Genomic DNA, 19,032 nt, shown 5'->3' with positions numbered 1-19,032 from the left:
GCCATCAGCAGGCATAGAACTGAATTGCTTTAAAATTGTTAGAGATTATGTACTTAGCAACAGTTGCCTTTTATCTTACAGCTTTGTCAAGACTTGTGTAATTTTTAGATTCCTTATGACCTTTGCCAAAGGTATCCTACTTGTTTGCATATTAGTTTCAAAAATGTAGATTGCAACAATATTTTAGCAGTATGTGTGGAAATGTATTCTAAGGATTTTTTTAGAAATCCTTAGAAATGTATTACTAAGAATTACTTAGAATACTAATGTATTCTAAGGATGTATTTTTTTGGAGGAAAAATCCATTACGGGGTACAAGCCATGATGTGTATGTGCAACCTCCTGATTTTAGAAATGGGCTATGTCAGAATGCCAATGCAAGGGAGGGCACCAGAATGAGGTCGCTTGTGATCTGGTGTGCTCCCTGGGGCATTTGGTGGGCTGTGAGATACAGGGCCGTGGGTCGCTGTGAGATACAGGAAGCTGGACTAGATGGGCCTATGGCCTGATCCAGTGGGGCTGTTCCTATGTTCTTATAAGGATCCTCTTCTAGAGGCATAATTAGAAGGGGTGCAAAGGATTAAATTTTGGAATGTCTACATGTTTTGGTCACGTCACCCAGGGGCAGCTGAAACCACTACCAATATTCTTGCTAACTGGCTTGTTTGAACAATCCAAAGATGATTAATGTCATTGCTCTGCATGGCAAAATAACAAAAATGAGGACAGATCAGTTTAGAAGGTAGAGTTCCATTCTCCTTCCTCCCCAAATACAGAAAGGAACATACAGAAGCAGAATGAAAGCTCATTGTTTCTCAGGATAAATCAGTTATATTCATTGCCTTAAAATGTAACTAGGACAAGCTTGTAGGGGGCCCACCCCCTTCACCTTGTCCCCAGCAGGGAGTTCTGTGTCATATGGCAATGTAAGTGACATTCTCTTATTTATTGGGCTTATGGGGGACAGAGTGGCTGCTAGAAGCTTGAATCCCAGCCCAGGTTTCTGAAGAACTAAGAACAGCCCCACTGGATCAGGCCATAGGCCCATCTAGTCCAGCTTCCTGTATCTCACAGCGGCCCACCAAATGTCCCAAGGAGCACACCAGATAACGAGACCTCATCCCGGTGCCCTCCCTTGCATCTGGCATTCTGACAGAGCCCATTTCTAAAATCAGGAGGTTGCGCATACACATCATGGCTTGCAACCCGTAATGGATTTTTCCTCCAGAAACTTGTCCAATCCCCTTTTAAAGGCGTCCAGGCCAGATGCCGTCACCACATCCAGTGGCAAGGAGTTCCATAGACCAACCACACGCTGAGTAAAGAAATATTTTATTTTGTCCTAACTCTCCCAACACTCAATTTTAGTGGATGTCCCCTGGTTCTGGTGTTGTGTGAGAGTGTAAAGAGCATCTCTCTATCCACTCTGTCCATCCCCTGCATAATTTTGTATGTCTCAATCATGTCCCCCCTCAGGCGCCTCTTTTCTAGGCTGAAGAGACCCAAACACTGTAGCCTTTCCTCATAAGGAAGGTGCCCCAGCCCAGCAATCATCTTAGTCACTCTCTTTTGCACCTTTTCCATTTCCACTACGTCTTTTTTGAGATGCGGCGACCAGAACTGGACACAGTACTCCAGGTGTGGCCTTACCATCGATTTGTACAACGGCATTATAATATTCTTGGTGGAGGTGGCCCTTTACCCTTTAGGGTGCTCACCTTCAGTCTTACCTTCTCCCCTACTGGACATGAAATAGAAAATATATATCCTGCCTTTTCTCCAATAGCATGAGACTCCAACAGCAGCCAACAATGAGATTAAAATGCAATAATTACAATAAGATAATGAAGGCAACACCTGGTGACTGAGGAGTCTGAGAACGTATCTGTTAAAACCCCATTGAAAAATGTGGTTTAGAATAGTCTGCCCATGTAATTCATCTTGAATGCTTTCTAAACAGAGAAATGTGGCTTATTTATTTATTTATTTATACAAGTATTTATATACCGCCTTTCTTTGGTCGTCAGATTTCTCCTCAGACTTTAGTCCAAGGCGGTTTATATAGGTAGGCTGTTCTAAACCCCCATAGGGATTTTTACAATTGAATAGTTCCAGTCTTTCATAGAGCTCCTCGTTCCAGCTGGATTCCTTCCTGGTCTGGTCTCTCTCTGGCCCTTCGCCTCCCACGCTCCACCTGACGGCTACTCCTGTCTTTGAAGTAAAACAGGAATGAATCAAAAAAATTTCAAGCAACAGAATAAATAATAATAAAAGCAATGAAAAGCAGCAGAGCAATAGAACTGATAAAAACATAGCACCCAATTAGCAATTAGAAACAGCAGCTGACAACAAAAAGGCTGTAGGAAGAACCTAATGGGGGGAAAAAGATCTTTAGCCTCCTGGGAGGTTACCAGTGCACTCTGGAGACCAGAACCGTGACTGATGACTTCACATTTGTTTGAGATCCATAGATCTTATCAAGCAGCACAGGCTCCTATGGCCCCGGGGATGTCAGCATCACCATTATTATAGTGGCTCCATCTTTCCATGCTCTGCTGCTCTTCGTATCTGGTAGGGTCATTCATGGGATTTCAATCAGATGAGTGGTAGGCCAAACTCATCCTATTGGGAGGGGACTATTGGGTATGGAAAAGAAAGGGAGAAATAATAACATACGGGTACCTTTATGAATGAATGAATGAATGAAGCTGCCTTAGTGTGAGCCAAACTATTGGTCCCATCAAGGTTAGTACTGTTCATGCTGACTGAAAACCACTCTCCAGAATTTCCAATAGGGATCTGTCCCAGCCCTATATGCGACACCTAAGCGTGAATGCCAATAAGATAATTCTACCTACCCTGCCCTCCCAACACCTGCCAAAGTGACCAAGACCAAACATTGCAACCTGCATGAATTAAATAGAATCCCAACCTGGACCCATGACCAGTCTGGGGTGGGTGGCAGGACTGGGTGGGCGGCAGGACAAAAGTGGTGATGCACCTATAGGGCATGCCACCGTAATTATTATTATGGTGCTTCCTGATGAAGAATAGGCCCTCAGTTTGGCTGTACTTGTCGTAAGAGGCGACTAAACAGCCACCGGGTAGATGGGACTCCTTAGCCTGGGAAGGCAGCTCATCTGAGAGAAGGAAAGCTCTGATCCCAAACCTCCACTGCCTTGTGGCTACATCCAGTTATGGAAAAGGCTTCAGGAGTCAACCTCCAGGCAAAATCCAGAGCCGGAGTCCCTGAGGCAGTTCATGGCTGAACACAGTCCCATTCTGGCAACTCCTGCGACGCCGCTGGAACCAACCGTACTGGCTTCTGCCTTTCCATTGGACTATTTCAGCGACATGGAGAGGGGGGATTTGCTGCATGGGTAACAGCCTATCCTCCATACCTACTTTACCCAGGCTTCGCGCTCTGGAGAGGACACTCTGTTCCAGAGCCACCATTCAGAGCGTGACACCATAGTCTTTCGAGACTGAAGGATGCCAACAACAACTGATGTTCAATTACTTCAGCATAGTTATTGCACTTCCTTAGTTCTAATTTACAATGTAATCCTGTACGTGTCTACTCAGACGCAAGCCCCACTGAATTCAGTGGGACTTACTCCCAGGTAAGTGTGGCTACTAGGATTGTGGACTTAGAATTTGAAATGTGGCCTCTGCGCTCCAAGATGCAACACATTCTTTCTCCCTGAGTCATTGATCACAGATCCTAAACATTATGCCTTTAGTTCTGTGAAAACAACATACAACCTCGAAAGCTCTAATAATTCATGATTTTGGAATGATGCATCTCTGAAGTGTCTGTTGGGAGCATCTGTGTAGCAAATTGAAGTGTGAATTTGTAGTCATCTTTATCAGACGAAACCTTCCCCAGAGATCCCAAATTAATTCATTACAACACCCCAAGTCTTCAAGCATATTCAGGGTAATTGGATCCATATTATCCTTAATGATGTTATTTAAACCCTGTTCAAACTAATGACTAGAAAAGTCAGTGTTTTAAGACCAATTTAAGCATCAGATATTGGAGCAATAGACTGAAGAATTGTCAAAGTTTCCCTCTAAGCCAAGGAATACATTCAAGCCATTTCCAAATACCAGCTCTCTTACTTAGAATTGTTGATACTATTTTATTTTGTCTCATTCACAAGTTGTAATATGGAACCTGTGTAAACGAACATTTTGTGTTTAACCTTCATTATTGCTTCTACATTAAAGTTGCAGTATCAAAACCTCAGCCCTCGAGCTGATTGTTCTGGTGCAGATTGCTTTATGTGCTGGGACTACTTTGAACTCAGTAGCTTGATTATGACAGTTTTTCTTCTATTTGTAAAATCACTTTCTCCTGTCCTCAATATTTCCATTTTGGCATAAGTCGGTAGCGCTCTTGACAAGACGGTCAGCGTAAGCGAATTGATGAAGACTTGTGCTAAAAATATCTCTGAATTTAAGAAAAGGAGCTTCATACTGGGTTGTAAGTTTAGAGCAGGGGTCTCCAAACCCCAGACCAGGGGCCAGGTGCTAAGTGCCTCTATCTGGCCCGTGGCCAGCCTCTGATCCCCTGAGAGCCTCTGGCCCAGTTGACCAAACAACCAGAGTTGTGCTTGTGTGGTGGGGGAATGGGGGTCCATTTAAGTGTGTGTGCTTTATTTCTTGGGCTGTGTTCATGCTTGGAGAAATCCTGGACATTTGAACCCATTCATTCATTCATTTCAGTCATTCATCTAAGTTCCATCTCTAACGTATTTATTTAAATTTTATATTTAATTTTTTTTTTGGCCCTCGACACCATGTCAGATATTTGATACGGCCCTTCAGCCGAAAAGTTTAGAGACCCCTGGCTTAGAGCAAAGTTAAACAGCACAGATATACACAAGATTGCATCGTAAGAAAATTGGTCATGAATAATAGCCTGGTCCTATCCCCCTTACCATTTTACATAATGCAGCCACACTGATGGAATGCACACTGATGGAATGCACAGTGCATACTAAGGTGGTGAGATGACCTGGTGACCTTGGAGAGGTGCATGCCTCTCCGTAGGCTGCCTGGCCATCAGTGGGTCTCCTCGGATCTGTGACTGCTAGTTTGCTGGCCTAAGTCTGAGGAGAAGTAGGAAGCATGTTAGGCTGGGAAAATGGAGATAGGATCCTGGTGTGTGCTACTGCCATTGAAATCCACCTCCTCCTACCCCTACACTCTCCGCCCTGTTCCTTCCCTGAAGTGCTTGTGCCCCCCCACCCACCCCACCAGCACCTTACCTGCTCCAATATGGGCTGGGTCCATCTCTGGCAGCCATTTGCACTGGTGGCCCCAATGCTCACAACAGTGCTGCAAAATTTGCAACAGGGTAAGGAGATTTACAGCAGCAGAGTTGGAGGTCCGCTGCCCCGGGCCCTCTACAAGATTGGACCATAAATGCCAGCAAAATTAATGGGATTTAATTTAGTCATTGCTAACTGGCTCAACAGCCTGGGTGATGTAGCTGTACAAGACAGGACATACTTTGCCCACCTGCTAATGTGGTGACCAAAAAGCAGAGCTCTTGATCCCAGGCTTTGATGGGCACATGTTTCGTGCCGCCTGCATTGTGCTTTTCTTCCATCTCCCCTAGTGTGGGCACTGCTTGAAGGCAGAAGTGAGCTGTAAGGGTGCAGGGCTCATTTTGGGGAGAGCTTTTGGATGGAGAAGGCATTCTCCATCATCATGAAGGAAAGCATGTAAATCCAGATAAGTGTATGACTCTACTGATTTATTTAAAATATTTATATTCCATCTTTCCAATTTGAAAAGCAATATGCAGAAATGATTTTTAAAAACTGCAACAAAGCAACCAATGATAAAAGCATACCCTAAAATCCCTATGGGATAAAAAAAATAATCATCCATTGAAAGGCTACCAGTGATCTCAAGCAGATCTATTATATACACAAAAATTGGGTATGAAAGGAATAAATTAATATGATTTCCTCTGCCTTAGGAGCAAGCATATTGTCTCCATACTTTGTGCAGCTAATCACAGACCAGCAGTTAAGTTCTGCTTCCTACAGATATCTGTGGCTTACCTTTTGACATAAACTTTTTACAGCAGAAACGGCCAGTGATAGAATTGGTGATGGTTCTGTGGAAAATTTAAGGTAGCGATCCATTTGTCAATACAGCCCACATCAAAGGCCTTGACCTCATACCTTCCTGTGGATCGACATGCCAGTTTCTCTCCACGCTTGTAAATTCAAAGAAGTCTCTGCCCCGCTATAGTATTTGATATTTGGTTTGTTGTACAGCAAAGGTATAAAGCAAATTTAATGTATACTATGGAGACAGTTTTATATAGCTAGCAGTTTTGTCTGCTGAAACAAGAGAATAGTCCAGTGTGTCGCCCCCCTTTTAAGTAAAGGCACATGTGAAGTTCTGTGCACATTACTGAGGCTGTAGTCCTATCCACATTTACCAGGGAGTAATCCCCATTGGCTACAATTGGATTTACTTCTGAGTAGACATGCATAGGATTGGGCTCAGACACCAGTGCCAGAGTACATAAGTGCCCCATTGAACAGCACAGTGGTGGGGGGAGGACAGGGAGGGGTGGGATAGGCAGTTTGGGCCCAGGGGTTGGTTGTTTATAACAATAGGCTTGTTAGAGTTAAATGTAGCCCCTTTCCTTTCACTTCACAGCCATATAAAATTCATTACTACATTGGAGCAAAATCAGGATTTAGTCTACCCTATTCTTGAATTTAATTTTGTTTCTAAAGGCAAATCACTGAACAAAAATCTAAACTAATTCCATTGAGTGTCATGATGTATTAAATCCCATGACTTGCCCAGAGACCAAACTGCAGGTGTGAAAGTATCCTTGTTTTGGAGTTTTGGGGGGTAGACCTGGGTTGTCCTCTCCCACTGCCATTCAGATAAATAATAATAAGCTAGTCACGTTCTCTTCCTCCCACACAAAACAGATTATGCGGAGTAGTTTTTAGAGCAGTGGCAACTAAATCACCTCATTTTCATTGTTTCAACGCCGTCTGCCAGTTTGTGGCCAGCTTGGGTTTTCTCATTTTGATTTAAGGACAATTCAGAATGGCTCTGGTGGGCGGTGGGCTTCTGGATTTATGGTGCACTCGTATGTGGGGCTCTCAGCAACTCAACAGCAACCCTGTCGTTTTTTGTGACGGAGTCTGACTGGTTTTGGATTTATGAAGGAAATAATTCAGAATGGAGTAATAATTTTCCCTTGGCAATTACCCCACCATTTGGTACTTTGTCCCTAAGGGGAAAATGAATATCTCTGTGAGTTTGATTGCTCGATGTAAGGGAACAAATCAAGGTCAGAATGGAGCTGCACAACAAACAAATCCCTCCTCTGCAATTGGATGCAAGATCTTTAACTGACTCGTTGAAAACTCCTGTAATCTAAAGTACGTTTATTCAGTAAGATAAAGATTAATTTCTGTGTTGTTTGGCTTGGAATGATGGGAGTGATGTGGCAGGATCTGAAGAATCCCATTTTTTTGTGAATTAATTTGAACTATTGTTGATTGCTGTTAATTTCAAAAAGTGCAGACCTCCCTTTCTTTTCTTAACCCGTTTCTGCCCAACATTGTATATACACAACAGGGATCAAATGTGTGCACCTGTGGACTGGGCAGAAATGAGTTAAGAGGGTTGCAGTGCTTCATCTTGTGCCTTCTACTGGCAAAACCAAACCTTGACTAGGGCTTGAAGAAGCAGCAGCTTGAACTTCCATTCACATGCATGACCTTTCCCATCAGTATAGCCAGTAGTCTTTGCATAATGGTACTCGTCATATTGAGTTGTATCCTAAAATTTATTTTGCTTGTATAAGAAACCCAGTTTGTGTAAAAGGTAACATGGAATTTTCATTAATCCCCCTTTCTTCTGAACCTTCCCGTTTCCTGAAAATTCATTCCTAAGGATCCTCCAACTTTCAGGAACTTGTTTGGGGGTGGGGGGAACTGAAGCTTCAATGGGAAGGGGAGATTGGCAAAAAGTGCCTCTCCCCCACCCATTAGCAAACCATGCTTATGGAAGAAATATCAGGATATTGAGTCTATTGAACCCATTGAATCTCTTTTAGATGAAAATCCCCAGTACAAAACAGGGATTGTAAGAACTGTGATTGATAAAAGCTGGTTTCTGTTTCTTTCTTTCTTCTTAGTAGATGTTGGAGATAATGAAAAGAATGATTTGACTTAATCCAGTACCATGCACATTGTATTCCTTTTTTAAAAAGATATTCATTTAAAACAGCAGCTCCTTATTATAGGTTCAGGACTTGTGCTAGAAATAGAGAGAGGTGAAAACCATAAGCCTTCATAACTCACATTGTTATTATTTATAAGGGTCATGAAAATTTAGAATCGTAAATGAATCAAATTTTGAAGCTTGAAGGTTACAGACTTTTAAAAAAATCTGTGTTTAAATGCGCAAAAATGTGAATTATCACTTGCAATTATTTGCTTCCTGAAGTCATGCTATAGAGCAAAATTTCAGTGTCTTTCTCCAAAGGCAATTGGCTTTTCCCAATTGTATGTAAAATGGTTGGCAACCTTCAGTCTCGAAAGACTATGGTATAAGCCTACAGCACCCGGTATTCCTAGGCGGTCTCCCATCCAAGTACTAACCAGGCCTGACCCTGCTTAGCTTCCGAGATCAGACAAGATCGGGCATGTGCAGTAACCTGTAGAGTTTTTCTGCAACAAATGCTGGTGACAGTTTTTCAGACACTTTGGGTGTTCTTGCAATAAAATGCTTTTATTTCTGCTGCAAAACTTCAGTTTATTTCAATGTATGGAAAGTTGTTTATTCCAATTATCAATATTCAATATATAAGAGCTTTTAAAACCAATATTGACAATATATAATGTTCATGTTTTCTTATGTTATGTAAGGTCAGTGTACAGTATCTCACTTTCTAATCTCACCCAGTACATTCTTCCAAGCAGTACTTAACAATTATTTCTTTCATTGTAGAGCTGGCTATTTGCCTCAAAATATTCCACTAGAGATTATCAAGTATCTGTCCAAGGAAAAGGAATTTCTGCCTTGGCATGCTGCCAGCCGAGCTCTTTATCCTCTAGATAAATTGCTGGACCGCACCGAAAGCTACAACATCTTCAATGTAAAAATATACTTTCTTTCCCTCTTGTTGTATAGTAACGTTGTTGAAAGTTTAGGTGACTTACTCATGCCTTTCTACACCATTATTCAGGGTATGCCCCAGATACATTTTAGCTTTTGTGCTGTAATCCTGCAAGTCCATTTGCAATGATATACGGGGTGGGGGTGGGAGGGCAAGTGTGATGCCTGTGTTCTGTGGCCTCTTAAAAATCTGACTAGATGTGTATTCCCAGTAAAGAGAGAGAGGAGCCCAGCCTCCATTGAATTAACAATAAATCAGAGTTGCATTTTTTGTTATTAAATGTGTCACAAAATTATCTAGTGGGAGACACAATTATAATAGCAACGAATATGCTATTTGGGAGAGGAATAGCATTTTCCTATGTATAAAATACTGTATTGGATGTAAAATATGCAGACCATGCTACTAATTACATAAAATATTGAAACTGTGGCCGTAGCAAAAGCAAAGCACTTTTAAGTTCTACTGATTTCAATGTGAGAATAAAGCACTTGCTTAAATATTTTCACTAGAAATAAAAATGGGACTTAAAAGTGCATAACTTGAGCTGACTCATGCCCCATTTTGTTTTGGTTTTACTTTAATGTAGTAATCACAGGGTTTGATTTGATTTTGAGCAGCAGTAACTGATGGCCTTTACAGTTTATACTGTTAGGGCCCAATGCTAGAATGGACTTGGGCCAACACAAGTCCCTTGCGCCAGGCCAGGAGTGTCGCAAAAGTGCCTTAAAGCACTTTTGCACCACTCGTTGGGGAGATAGGCTGACACACAGACATGCACTGGCCTCTCCATGCCACTGTGGGCCCCAGGGAGAGGCTGAGCTTGGCTGATGCAGGGGTCTGGGGAGGAGGCAAGAGTGTCAAGTGACAAGAGGGACTGTGGGTGGGTGCGCAGGGAGCAGGAGGCAGGGCCATGATCCAGGGGCCCAGGTCAGAGTCCCGGGATGCTCAGATTCACACCACCTCATCAGGTGGTGCAGATCCAAGTTAGACCCATAGGGGCCGCTGCAGCGCAACACGGGGTAAGGGGAAACTTTTCTCCTTGTCTCGAACTGTGCCGCATTTGGCCCCAAACTTGTGCTGGATGCAGCACAGCCCTGCTGGCCAGCCTGCTTCCAGCGCAAGTTAGGCTTGCGCTCCAAGTCATACAATATACACATTATTAAACTTGGCTGAATGTCCTTTGTGACAGCTGCGATGTTGTCATTATTTCAATCCAAAAACCACATTTAATACAGTTCACCTACTCCAAATGCCAAAGATCAGACTACTATTTACTCCTGATACCCCCCGTAATATGGGGCAGAGGGGCAAAAGTAGCAGCAGCAGTAAAATATCAGAATATACAAGGCAGTCATTAAAATATGTTGGCTGGGGGAAAAAGGATTACTGTGTGGAGCATGTTTGAGAAAAGGAGCCCAAGTTCATTGGTACCCCAAGTTCAGATTGTATCTGGTGGACACTGTGAACTGAATCAAGATTTTTTTGAACCAGACATAAGTAAATAAGGAGTTAATTGGAACTCCTTGTTGTACTAACTCTTTCAATCATTCCTCTCTGGTTTTTTTGACTTCCTAAGTTTTATCAATAGACACTGAATTCTACGCAGTGGAAGCTTCCTTCCCTGTACTGCAGTGTTTCTCAAACTGTGGGTCTTGACCCATTAGATGGTTGTGAGCTAATTTCAGGGGATCTCCATTTAAATATTTTTTTTTTTTTTTAAATGTTAGACTTGATGCTAGCATAGTACCCGACTGCATTTTGGGGAATGACTTGTGCTTTTAACAGGCTACTGTGTATGCTTTTAACAACGATAGTTAATGGGGCTTGCTCCCAAGTAAATTTGGATAGGATTGCAGCTTCTGAGATATTTGGGGATTTTTTTTTTTTTAAACAGATCAGCAGCTGTTTGGAAGGGTTATGAGAGTTCTTCTTTATTTTAAATAAGTAAACTTTAACATATGAGTATAAGAATGTTATACTTATTGTAAACTTTTAATTTACAGCCCAATCCTAAGCAAGCCTACTCAAAAGTAAATTATGTTAAATGGGTCTTGATCCTAGGAAAGTGTGCATAGGATTGTAGCCTTGCTTATTTACTTTGATTTGTTGTGTGGGAGGGTGTTAAAAATTTTCCTACTTGATGATGTCATGTCTGGCCATGACATCACTTTAAGTGTGTCCTTACAGATCGTCATTCTAAAAAGTGGGTCCCAGTGCTAAAAGGTTTGAGTACCTCTACAGTAATGTAATGCTGAATCAAATGGAAAGCTGAATTGCCTACTTCTTATTGGTTCCACTGAAGAATCATTATAATGTATCCTGTGCTTGCACCACTGTTTAGTCCGATTTGGGGGGGGGGGGAAGAGAAATACCATTTTAGTAAATAAGTAAAAATATTGCTGGATGGTTCTGTTTGTCCTCAAGATCTCATGCAAGAGTCGACAACGAATCTATTATAAATTCATTGTTGTCACAGGAATAACTTCCCTGCGAGAGAAAGGCACATCATGTATCTCTTTTCATCCTGTCATAACATGCAGCTGTTGTCATGTAAATAAAAGTTATTTGCTCTTATATTGCGCTAATATAATCGGAATTACCTTTTTAAAGTCACATTTATGTTTCACACCTTAAAAACAGGCGACTCTAACAGAAGCAAATCACAGTGTGACTAAAGCACTCTTGACAACTTGACCTATAAAGTAGTCCCTCTTGTCCAAGGGTCAAAAGTAGAAAACTTCTTAGCCTGCCTTTGCTTTTAAAAATGTCAACAACTAAAAGGACATTGAAATACAGATCTCGTTAAATGGGCCAGCCTTGGTATGCAGCTCACATTATTCAGTATTATTACATCAACTGGCGGCGCCCGTCTAATGGTTTTGCCATATCTGTGCATATAAAGACCGCCTCGCCTATCAATTTCATCTCTGTGTGTGGCCTAAATGTGTCACTTATAAATGTTTAATGAGGGACATTACTCAAACATGCATTTTTTAAGTCCAGAGGAGCCTGCCAAGGTAAATACTAGCCTGTCTAAGCATAGGCTGTTTTCCATACTTGTGTAAGGTATATATTACATGTTTTTAAAAGCAGGGTATGATATAGCTGCTATGAAGCACTTTTCAGCTCCATTTTATTTGACTGGGGTAGTTAACACATTTAACCATCTCGTGGAAATCAATGGGATTGAGTTGTGCTTAGCCTTGCTCCATGGAAGTGCTAGTATTATGATAATTAGGTGATCCTACTTGACTCATCTGATTTATCTCCAGCCTGAGTGGCCAAGTTGTGGGCCACAATGTGATCTTCCTGTGCAGGAGGGCCCACAGTCCTGGCCAGCAGTCAGGCTTACTACCCCTTCTGTCCTCTTACCAGTGGCATCACTGGGGGTACACGGGGGGGGGGGTGACACCATTACTGGCCAAAATTTTGAAAGTCATAGTACTTCCGAATAAAACCATCATGTTATGTATCATTCAGTGTGTAATTTCATGCAGAATGCAATGAAACAAACCACGTTGAAATATCTATTCTACCAAAAGCTATAGCCAAAAAAACCATCAGGGGCAGGGCAATGCTGCATCACCATGTCCACCGCTCAGGGTGTTGCCCCACCCACTGCATGGGGGGAGGTACACCATGGGGGTGATGTGCTAACCTCCCATACCGAGTGACACAAACCCTAGATATGCCATTGTCTCCTACTTTCCACTTCTTACTCTTCACCAGCTCCCTAGAACAGACACGAAGCTACCACAACATAAGGGGGTGAGGCGTGTGCAGTGTGTGCTAGAATGACACTTGACCACATTTTGGATCTGGCTTGTGACACCTTTAGCAATGGGTCACCCCTTGTTCTGTAAGGTGTTGTGTGAAACTATTTTAATACCTGCCGCAAACACGTTTTGGAGATGTGAATGTTTTTAAAGAAATCTCAAATAAAGCAAGTGCATGTTTCAGTATGAAAGAATTCATGCAGGGTTCTTTCCCTCTCTGTTTCAGGAATATATATTAAGACAAGTTGCCGCAATGTATCTTAAGCTTGGATGGCCAACAAATAATGTGGAGAAATCCTTTGCTCAGGCTTCATACCAACATGAGTACGGTTATATTTCCTTTTCTTGTTTAACTGCTGCAAAACAGTTGAAGTCAATTGAACCCCAAAAACTTAACCTGAACTTAAACTGTACTATTTTATACTTCTGATTTATTTTCTTTATTTTGGATGTAAGCCAGCCAAGTACCATTGATTTTCATGACAGAGGGTTGAGTCCATTTTTAACCTCCTCCACTGAAATCAATGAGACTTTGGGGTCAATCCTAACCAACGTTGCACTGCCAATATAGCTGCAACACAGTCCTGAGTTAATGCAACAAACCTTCCCTTACCTTGAGGAGCTTTCCATGACTGCCCCTCCCCCAACCAAGGGAGGCAGCACATGCTCCATTGGCACAGATGCATCATCATGGGCAAGTTGGATACAATTGGCTGTAGGACCTGTTTTGCCAGATTCCAAGACCAAGCAGCACCTAGAGAATTATGCTCACTTTATGCTAGTTAGCTTTCCTTCTTTCCCCCCAAAATGACCCTGGTTCCACCCTGCAGTACTGCTGGACCCCACCACCAGGGTAGCTCACCTGTACATCCTGCACAGGCCCTCCTTCTTCCCCTCCCCTGCCAGCAGCTCCTCCCATCACTGCAGCAGCATGTTAATCCTCCGCAGGTCTTGGGCATGGTAAGAACATAAGAACAGCCAAACACCAATGGTAGCCAATCTCAGTGTCTCCAGCAGCCTCCAAAGTCCATTAATCCAGTCTCCTACTACCCACACCAAAGTCTCCCTTCATCAGGTTCTTTTATGCCTGGGGGCCCTGTTGCCTTCAAGTGGCTGCAGCTGTGCAGCACACTCTGCTGGATGCCCAGGCCTTACCCTTAAAGGGGCCATCGCTGACACCACATCGTACCTCCTCGCCAGATCTTCCGCGATTCCAATACAGGACCTTTAAATTGTATGACCTTGGTTGGATTATGCCTTTTGTTTAACAAACATATTGCTTGTCATATTTGTTAGATAGCATATACAGATGGTTAAAACAAATTGAGGCTTCGCTGCTATGAAGTGAGGCCTTCTTCAATATATATTAACTGATTGCCATGTTAATAATTCCTATTAAAACACTGTAAATTAATACAGGCGGCCCTTGGTATCTGCAGGTTTGAATACCTATGGGTTCTGAAGCCATGGGGTGGGCCAGTTGTTGCCCTCCAACCACTACTGGAGCTATGCTGAAAACTGGAAGTTGTGCTTTTTTGGCCCTCTGAAGGCCTTAGGGTGCGCATGACCTCCCTGGCCCTCAGAAGTCCCTCTGGTCAGGTTTGGAGGCTTTGGGATGCCCAAATCTGTGGATTTCAACATTCACGGATTTTGGTATCAACGGGGGTTCTGGGAACAGATAACACAGAAGGCCGCCCTGTATTTAAGAATAGTTTTGCATTTCTTAAATATTAATTTAGATTTTGTAAGTAGTGATGTACAGTTTTCATTTCGGCATCTGAACTCTTTTCTTTATTAGCATGAGCCCTGATGCTGTTTTTTTCTTTGTGTTTTTGGGCTACCCAGAGAATTACGTCGTGAAGTCATTATGCTGGCTTGTAGCTTTGGCAATAAGCACTGCCATCAACAGGCTGCAACACTAATCTCAGACTGGATTTCCAGCAACCGAAACAGGTATAGAGGACAGCAGCATGCATTGACTCACTACTTTTCTCCCCCCAGATATATTTTAGCAACATACAGTAGCACAGAAATGAAAAAGAGGTAGAAACTTCCTCTTACTTATTAAAAAAAAAAACTTTACATAAGTATTTACTTATTATCTTGCAGACTATTTCAAAACTACTAAATATGCAACATAGATTTGTGGCAATTGCATATGTATCATCCAATCATATGGACCAGTCTTTCTATAGAGTCAATTGAACAGTTGTTTCATTTGCAGTCCCTGAAGCCCGGGGAGGGTGTGTGTGTGCGTAAATATTTACAGATATACAGGACAGTTTTCCTTCTCCCTTATGTGGCAAAATAACCAGGCCAGTTTTGGAACAGGCAGCCATATTCCTAGGAGGGGCTGTTGCAGCACCAATCTAGAATAAGGGAGAAATAATTTATATATCCCTCATAAATTCTCTTCCTGATTTTGTGCACATTAGAGCAGTGACAGTAGGAGGAAGAAAAATAGCAGAAAATCCATGCCGGTGTTGGTATCATTTTGTTGAAACGCTTTGAAACCTCAGTGAAAACTAGCACAACCACTTAAAAATAAATATATGCAGTCATTTAAATCCTTATTGTGGATTAAAACGTGATTGCTGAAATTCATCTCCAGTACAGTACTGTAAAAGCGATTACTTTCAGGAAATTAAGATGTTTGCAGCAGTCCTTTCAACTGTGAAGAAGTACATTACTCACACTCCGTACTTATGACAGCACAGTGGTGCAGCCTAAAAAAAATTAAAAGAATTACCATACAATCTGCCTGGACTGGTGAATCAGCCTTGTTAACCTCTTTAACCTTCGCAATGCATCTGTTTTGAGAGCAAACATGCTTTAAAATGCTTCGTACTTTGAAGAGTTGCTTGATCTGTATTCTGATCATAACTGCTCAAGAAGGGGACAAGCTCTCCAAGTATGGTAATCACCACATGACGGTGGGATGTAGGGGAGACGTAGCATCAGAGGTCGACCAGGTGGGCCACTGGTCAACAGATGCTTGACCCCTGAACTGTCAGTATCAATGGCAATGGTAGTGTCCAACCTGCAGTTAGCAGGTGGGTGGAAGCACAGTGGGGGTTTCAGTGCAGGGCTTGGCCCCCAATGGTCCCCCCCATGACTTGGCTCACATCCCATGCACTCAAACATTTCTTTGGTGCTGTTCTGAAAGTAATATTTTTTATGGTTAGGGCTTTGCATGGCAGTGGTCACATTTGAATAATTGTTCCACCTAAGTCAGCCACATTGTGTGGGACATTAGTGCCGTTATGTCTCTAGGTTAGTACAACAGGGGAATGGGTAATTCCTGAATGATGTAGTGGCCCACACTGAAAGCTGATTCAAATGTCATCACAGGCGTCTGAGGGCCCAATCCTATCCAATTTTCCAGTGCCGGTGTCACCATGCCAGTGGGGTGTGTGCTGCACCCTGTGGTGGTGGGACAGTCACAGAGGTCTCATCAGTGTCTGAGAACACTTGTTCCCTTACCTCAGGGACGCATTGTGGCTGCACTGGTGCTGAAATTTGGATAAGTTTGGGCCCTGAGTCCCCATTACTGAATTTTTCAGCCATAGCAATGCCAGTGAGCCAGTGTTTGGTTTAAATTACTGTGTAGCAGCGCAATGGCATTGGTGGAGGCTGTGCCGCATTCTTTGGGGGGAATTCTGGCTGCTGAAGGTCTCCTTGAGAGCCTTTGTCCCCTTGCACTGAGGTAAGCCAGTGATATCAATGGTGCAAGTCCAAGTTGACCCATGAGGGCAGATCAGGCCTGGGAAGGGAGATAGGATACAGCACATGCCAGCCCTACCTAACCCACCCCCTTCCTGGGCCCAATTTGCCCATCTCCTCCACATTCCATTCCCTCCTTGGCCTCCACCTGCCCCTGCACCAAGTTTACCTGGTTCAGGGGGCATCCTGATGGCCATTGGCTCATACAGGAAGGCTCTGGCCTTGGGTGGTAATATTGTCCATAGGGATTGGAACCTCCTTAGAAAAGTTTAACAGGCACTTCAAGTATTGACTGTTCCATTCATTAAGTCTTCATTTTGAAAATATAAACAAATTTCCTTAGGAACCAGTTATCTTTTTTTTCAAAACTCAGATAAACCTATTTAATTTTTCTGAGTATTAAATATTTGTCTCCAGCACATGGCAGCCAGAGATATATGCTTGTATTTCCTGGTATCGTCGTTGTTTCTCCATTAATTTGCCTTGCCTTTTTTAAAAGCTATTAACATTTGTACCCATCAGAGCACCCTGCAACAATGAACTCTGTAAATTAATACCAAGTGCATTATCAAAAATTAGTATTACTGAATTCGATTATTGGTACAGTTGAAAGCACAGTATGCAGACAGTTCTCTCCCTCTATAATGCCTTCTCCATTTTCTGTATAAGCATTTTAACCAGAACTAATTAATGGCAATTCACATGCAGATTGAAAGCATTTAAAGCACACAGAATTGCTGCACTTCTCTTCTGCCTCTTTAAAACTGAAGAGACACAGCCTGTTGCATTGGCAGGGGCCTGACAGGATGGTGTGCACTGAAGGAAGGGTGTTGTCTGTTGGCTGTGTGTGTCTCTTCTCGGTTTCTCTGGGTGGAGAGAGGGGAAAAATACAGTTTTTATTGGATAAATAGTTGCCTTTTGAAGTATATTGTTAATTTCACAGCTTTTTTTTTTTACCTGTTTTCAAAAGGTAAAGGATCCTGTCTGAAAACAGTGTCAATTAGGCAGCAGATCTATGTATTTAGGGGATAGTAGTAGTAATTAATAGCTTTGCCAAGTGAATACACTGCATGATATGTAATCGGCAATAAAAGTATCAATTTAATCTGGCACATGCAAATGGCGTACAAAGGGAAGCCTAAAATGCAAATTCACTTTGACTGGGAAATGGAATAAGTTCCTATGATGTGGGGGTGAGATCAGCAGTGCAGATGCATGCCATATCCTACCCCCTTCCCAGTCCTGCTCCACCCACACAGCTCAGTGCAGACTTGCACCAGCGATATAGTTGGTGTGGGTCCGAGTTGACCCATAGTGGAAACTGGCAGCCAAATGACCCCTTACCCCAAGGAGACTTTCCGCCTGCTAAATTCCCCTGCGGGATGCAGTGCAAGCTGGCACAGTGAAACTTAGATAGGATCGGGCTGTAAGGCTACAATCCTATACACACTTTCTTGGAAGTAAGCCCCATTGAATACAGTCAGACTTACTTCTGAAAAGACATGCATAGGATTGTGCTGTAAGACTGTAAACTGACTCCTTAATGGTAATGCCTAAAGTCTGCATTTACTTGTTATCATGTTAATCCTTAATCCTATTGGATGTTTGCCCTGGGTCTTCTCTGACAACATCAAACCCTTGATTAAGTTGTACTCAGCATACATTTCTTTCTACTTAAACAGCTTTATCGATTTGACTGTAAGATTCCATTCCACTGTGCAACTGCCTGTTAACTAATTTCAACAACATTGCTGGCTGATATTCTTCCTTGTGGTCTTTTAACATAGTATGATGCATGACTACATATCTTTCACCAAAGAGCTCAGAAATTGCAGCCCAAAACATTAATAATAAAAGATGGATACAAAGATACAGTTCAACTCTTCTTCCAAATGAACGTTATCATCCTGTGAACTCGTGGTTTAACCTGCCTCCTTTCAGTGTTCTTTGAAAGTAACAAACAAGTTCTACTAAGACCAGCATCTGCTCTGTGCTTGACAATGTCAAACACTCTTCAACCATCCTGATGGCTGTCTGGTCATATTATAGAGCAGGGGTCTCCAAACTGTGGCCCAGGGACGATATCCAGTCTGCCACAATGTTTTATCCAGCCCTCAGCAACTTGTCTTTTTTTTGTAAGAGCATTTGCTAATGTTTGACATTTTTGCTCATTATACATATTTGTCAGTTTAAGTAAGCATGGCATTATTTCCTTGTAATTGTCACATTACTCTTTTGTTTTGAATCATCTCATGCCGATTACAAAAGAGATCCAAATAAAACTTATTCATTCATTTAAATTTCATTCATTCATTTATAAAACTGATTTTTTTCGGCACCCAAAAATGTACA

At 42.4% G+C, this 19,032-nt stretch overlaps 1 protein-coding gene across 1 annotated transcript in view; it reads left to right on the top strand.

The window, feature by feature from the left end:
* Positions 1-19,032, top strand: part of TRHDE (thyrotropin releasing hormone degrading enzyme) — a 253,931-nt gene that overhangs the window by 225,796 nt on the left and 9,103 nt on the right. Inside the window, exons 13-15 of the mRNA XM_066634507.1 lie at positions 9,010-9,157; positions 13,184-13,281; positions 14,803-14,910. Of these exons, the coding sequence (XP_066490604.1) occupies positions 9,010-9,157; positions 13,184-13,281; positions 14,803-14,910 (354 nt within the window). The remainder of the gene's footprint in view (positions 1-9,009; positions 9,158-13,183; positions 13,282-14,802; positions 14,911-19,032) is intronic.

Source organism: Tiliqua scincoides, chromosome 7, assembly GCF_035046505.1.
Source record: "Tiliqua scincoides isolate rTilSci1 chromosome 7, rTilSci1.hap2, whole genome shotgun sequence".
Classification (NCBI taxonomy): domain Eukaryota; kingdom Metazoa; phylum Chordata; class Lepidosauria; order Squamata; family Scincidae; genus Tiliqua; species Tiliqua scincoides.
The sequence above is the reverse complement of the archived record's forward strand: the minus strand, read 5'-3'. Positions and strand labels throughout refer to the sequence as shown.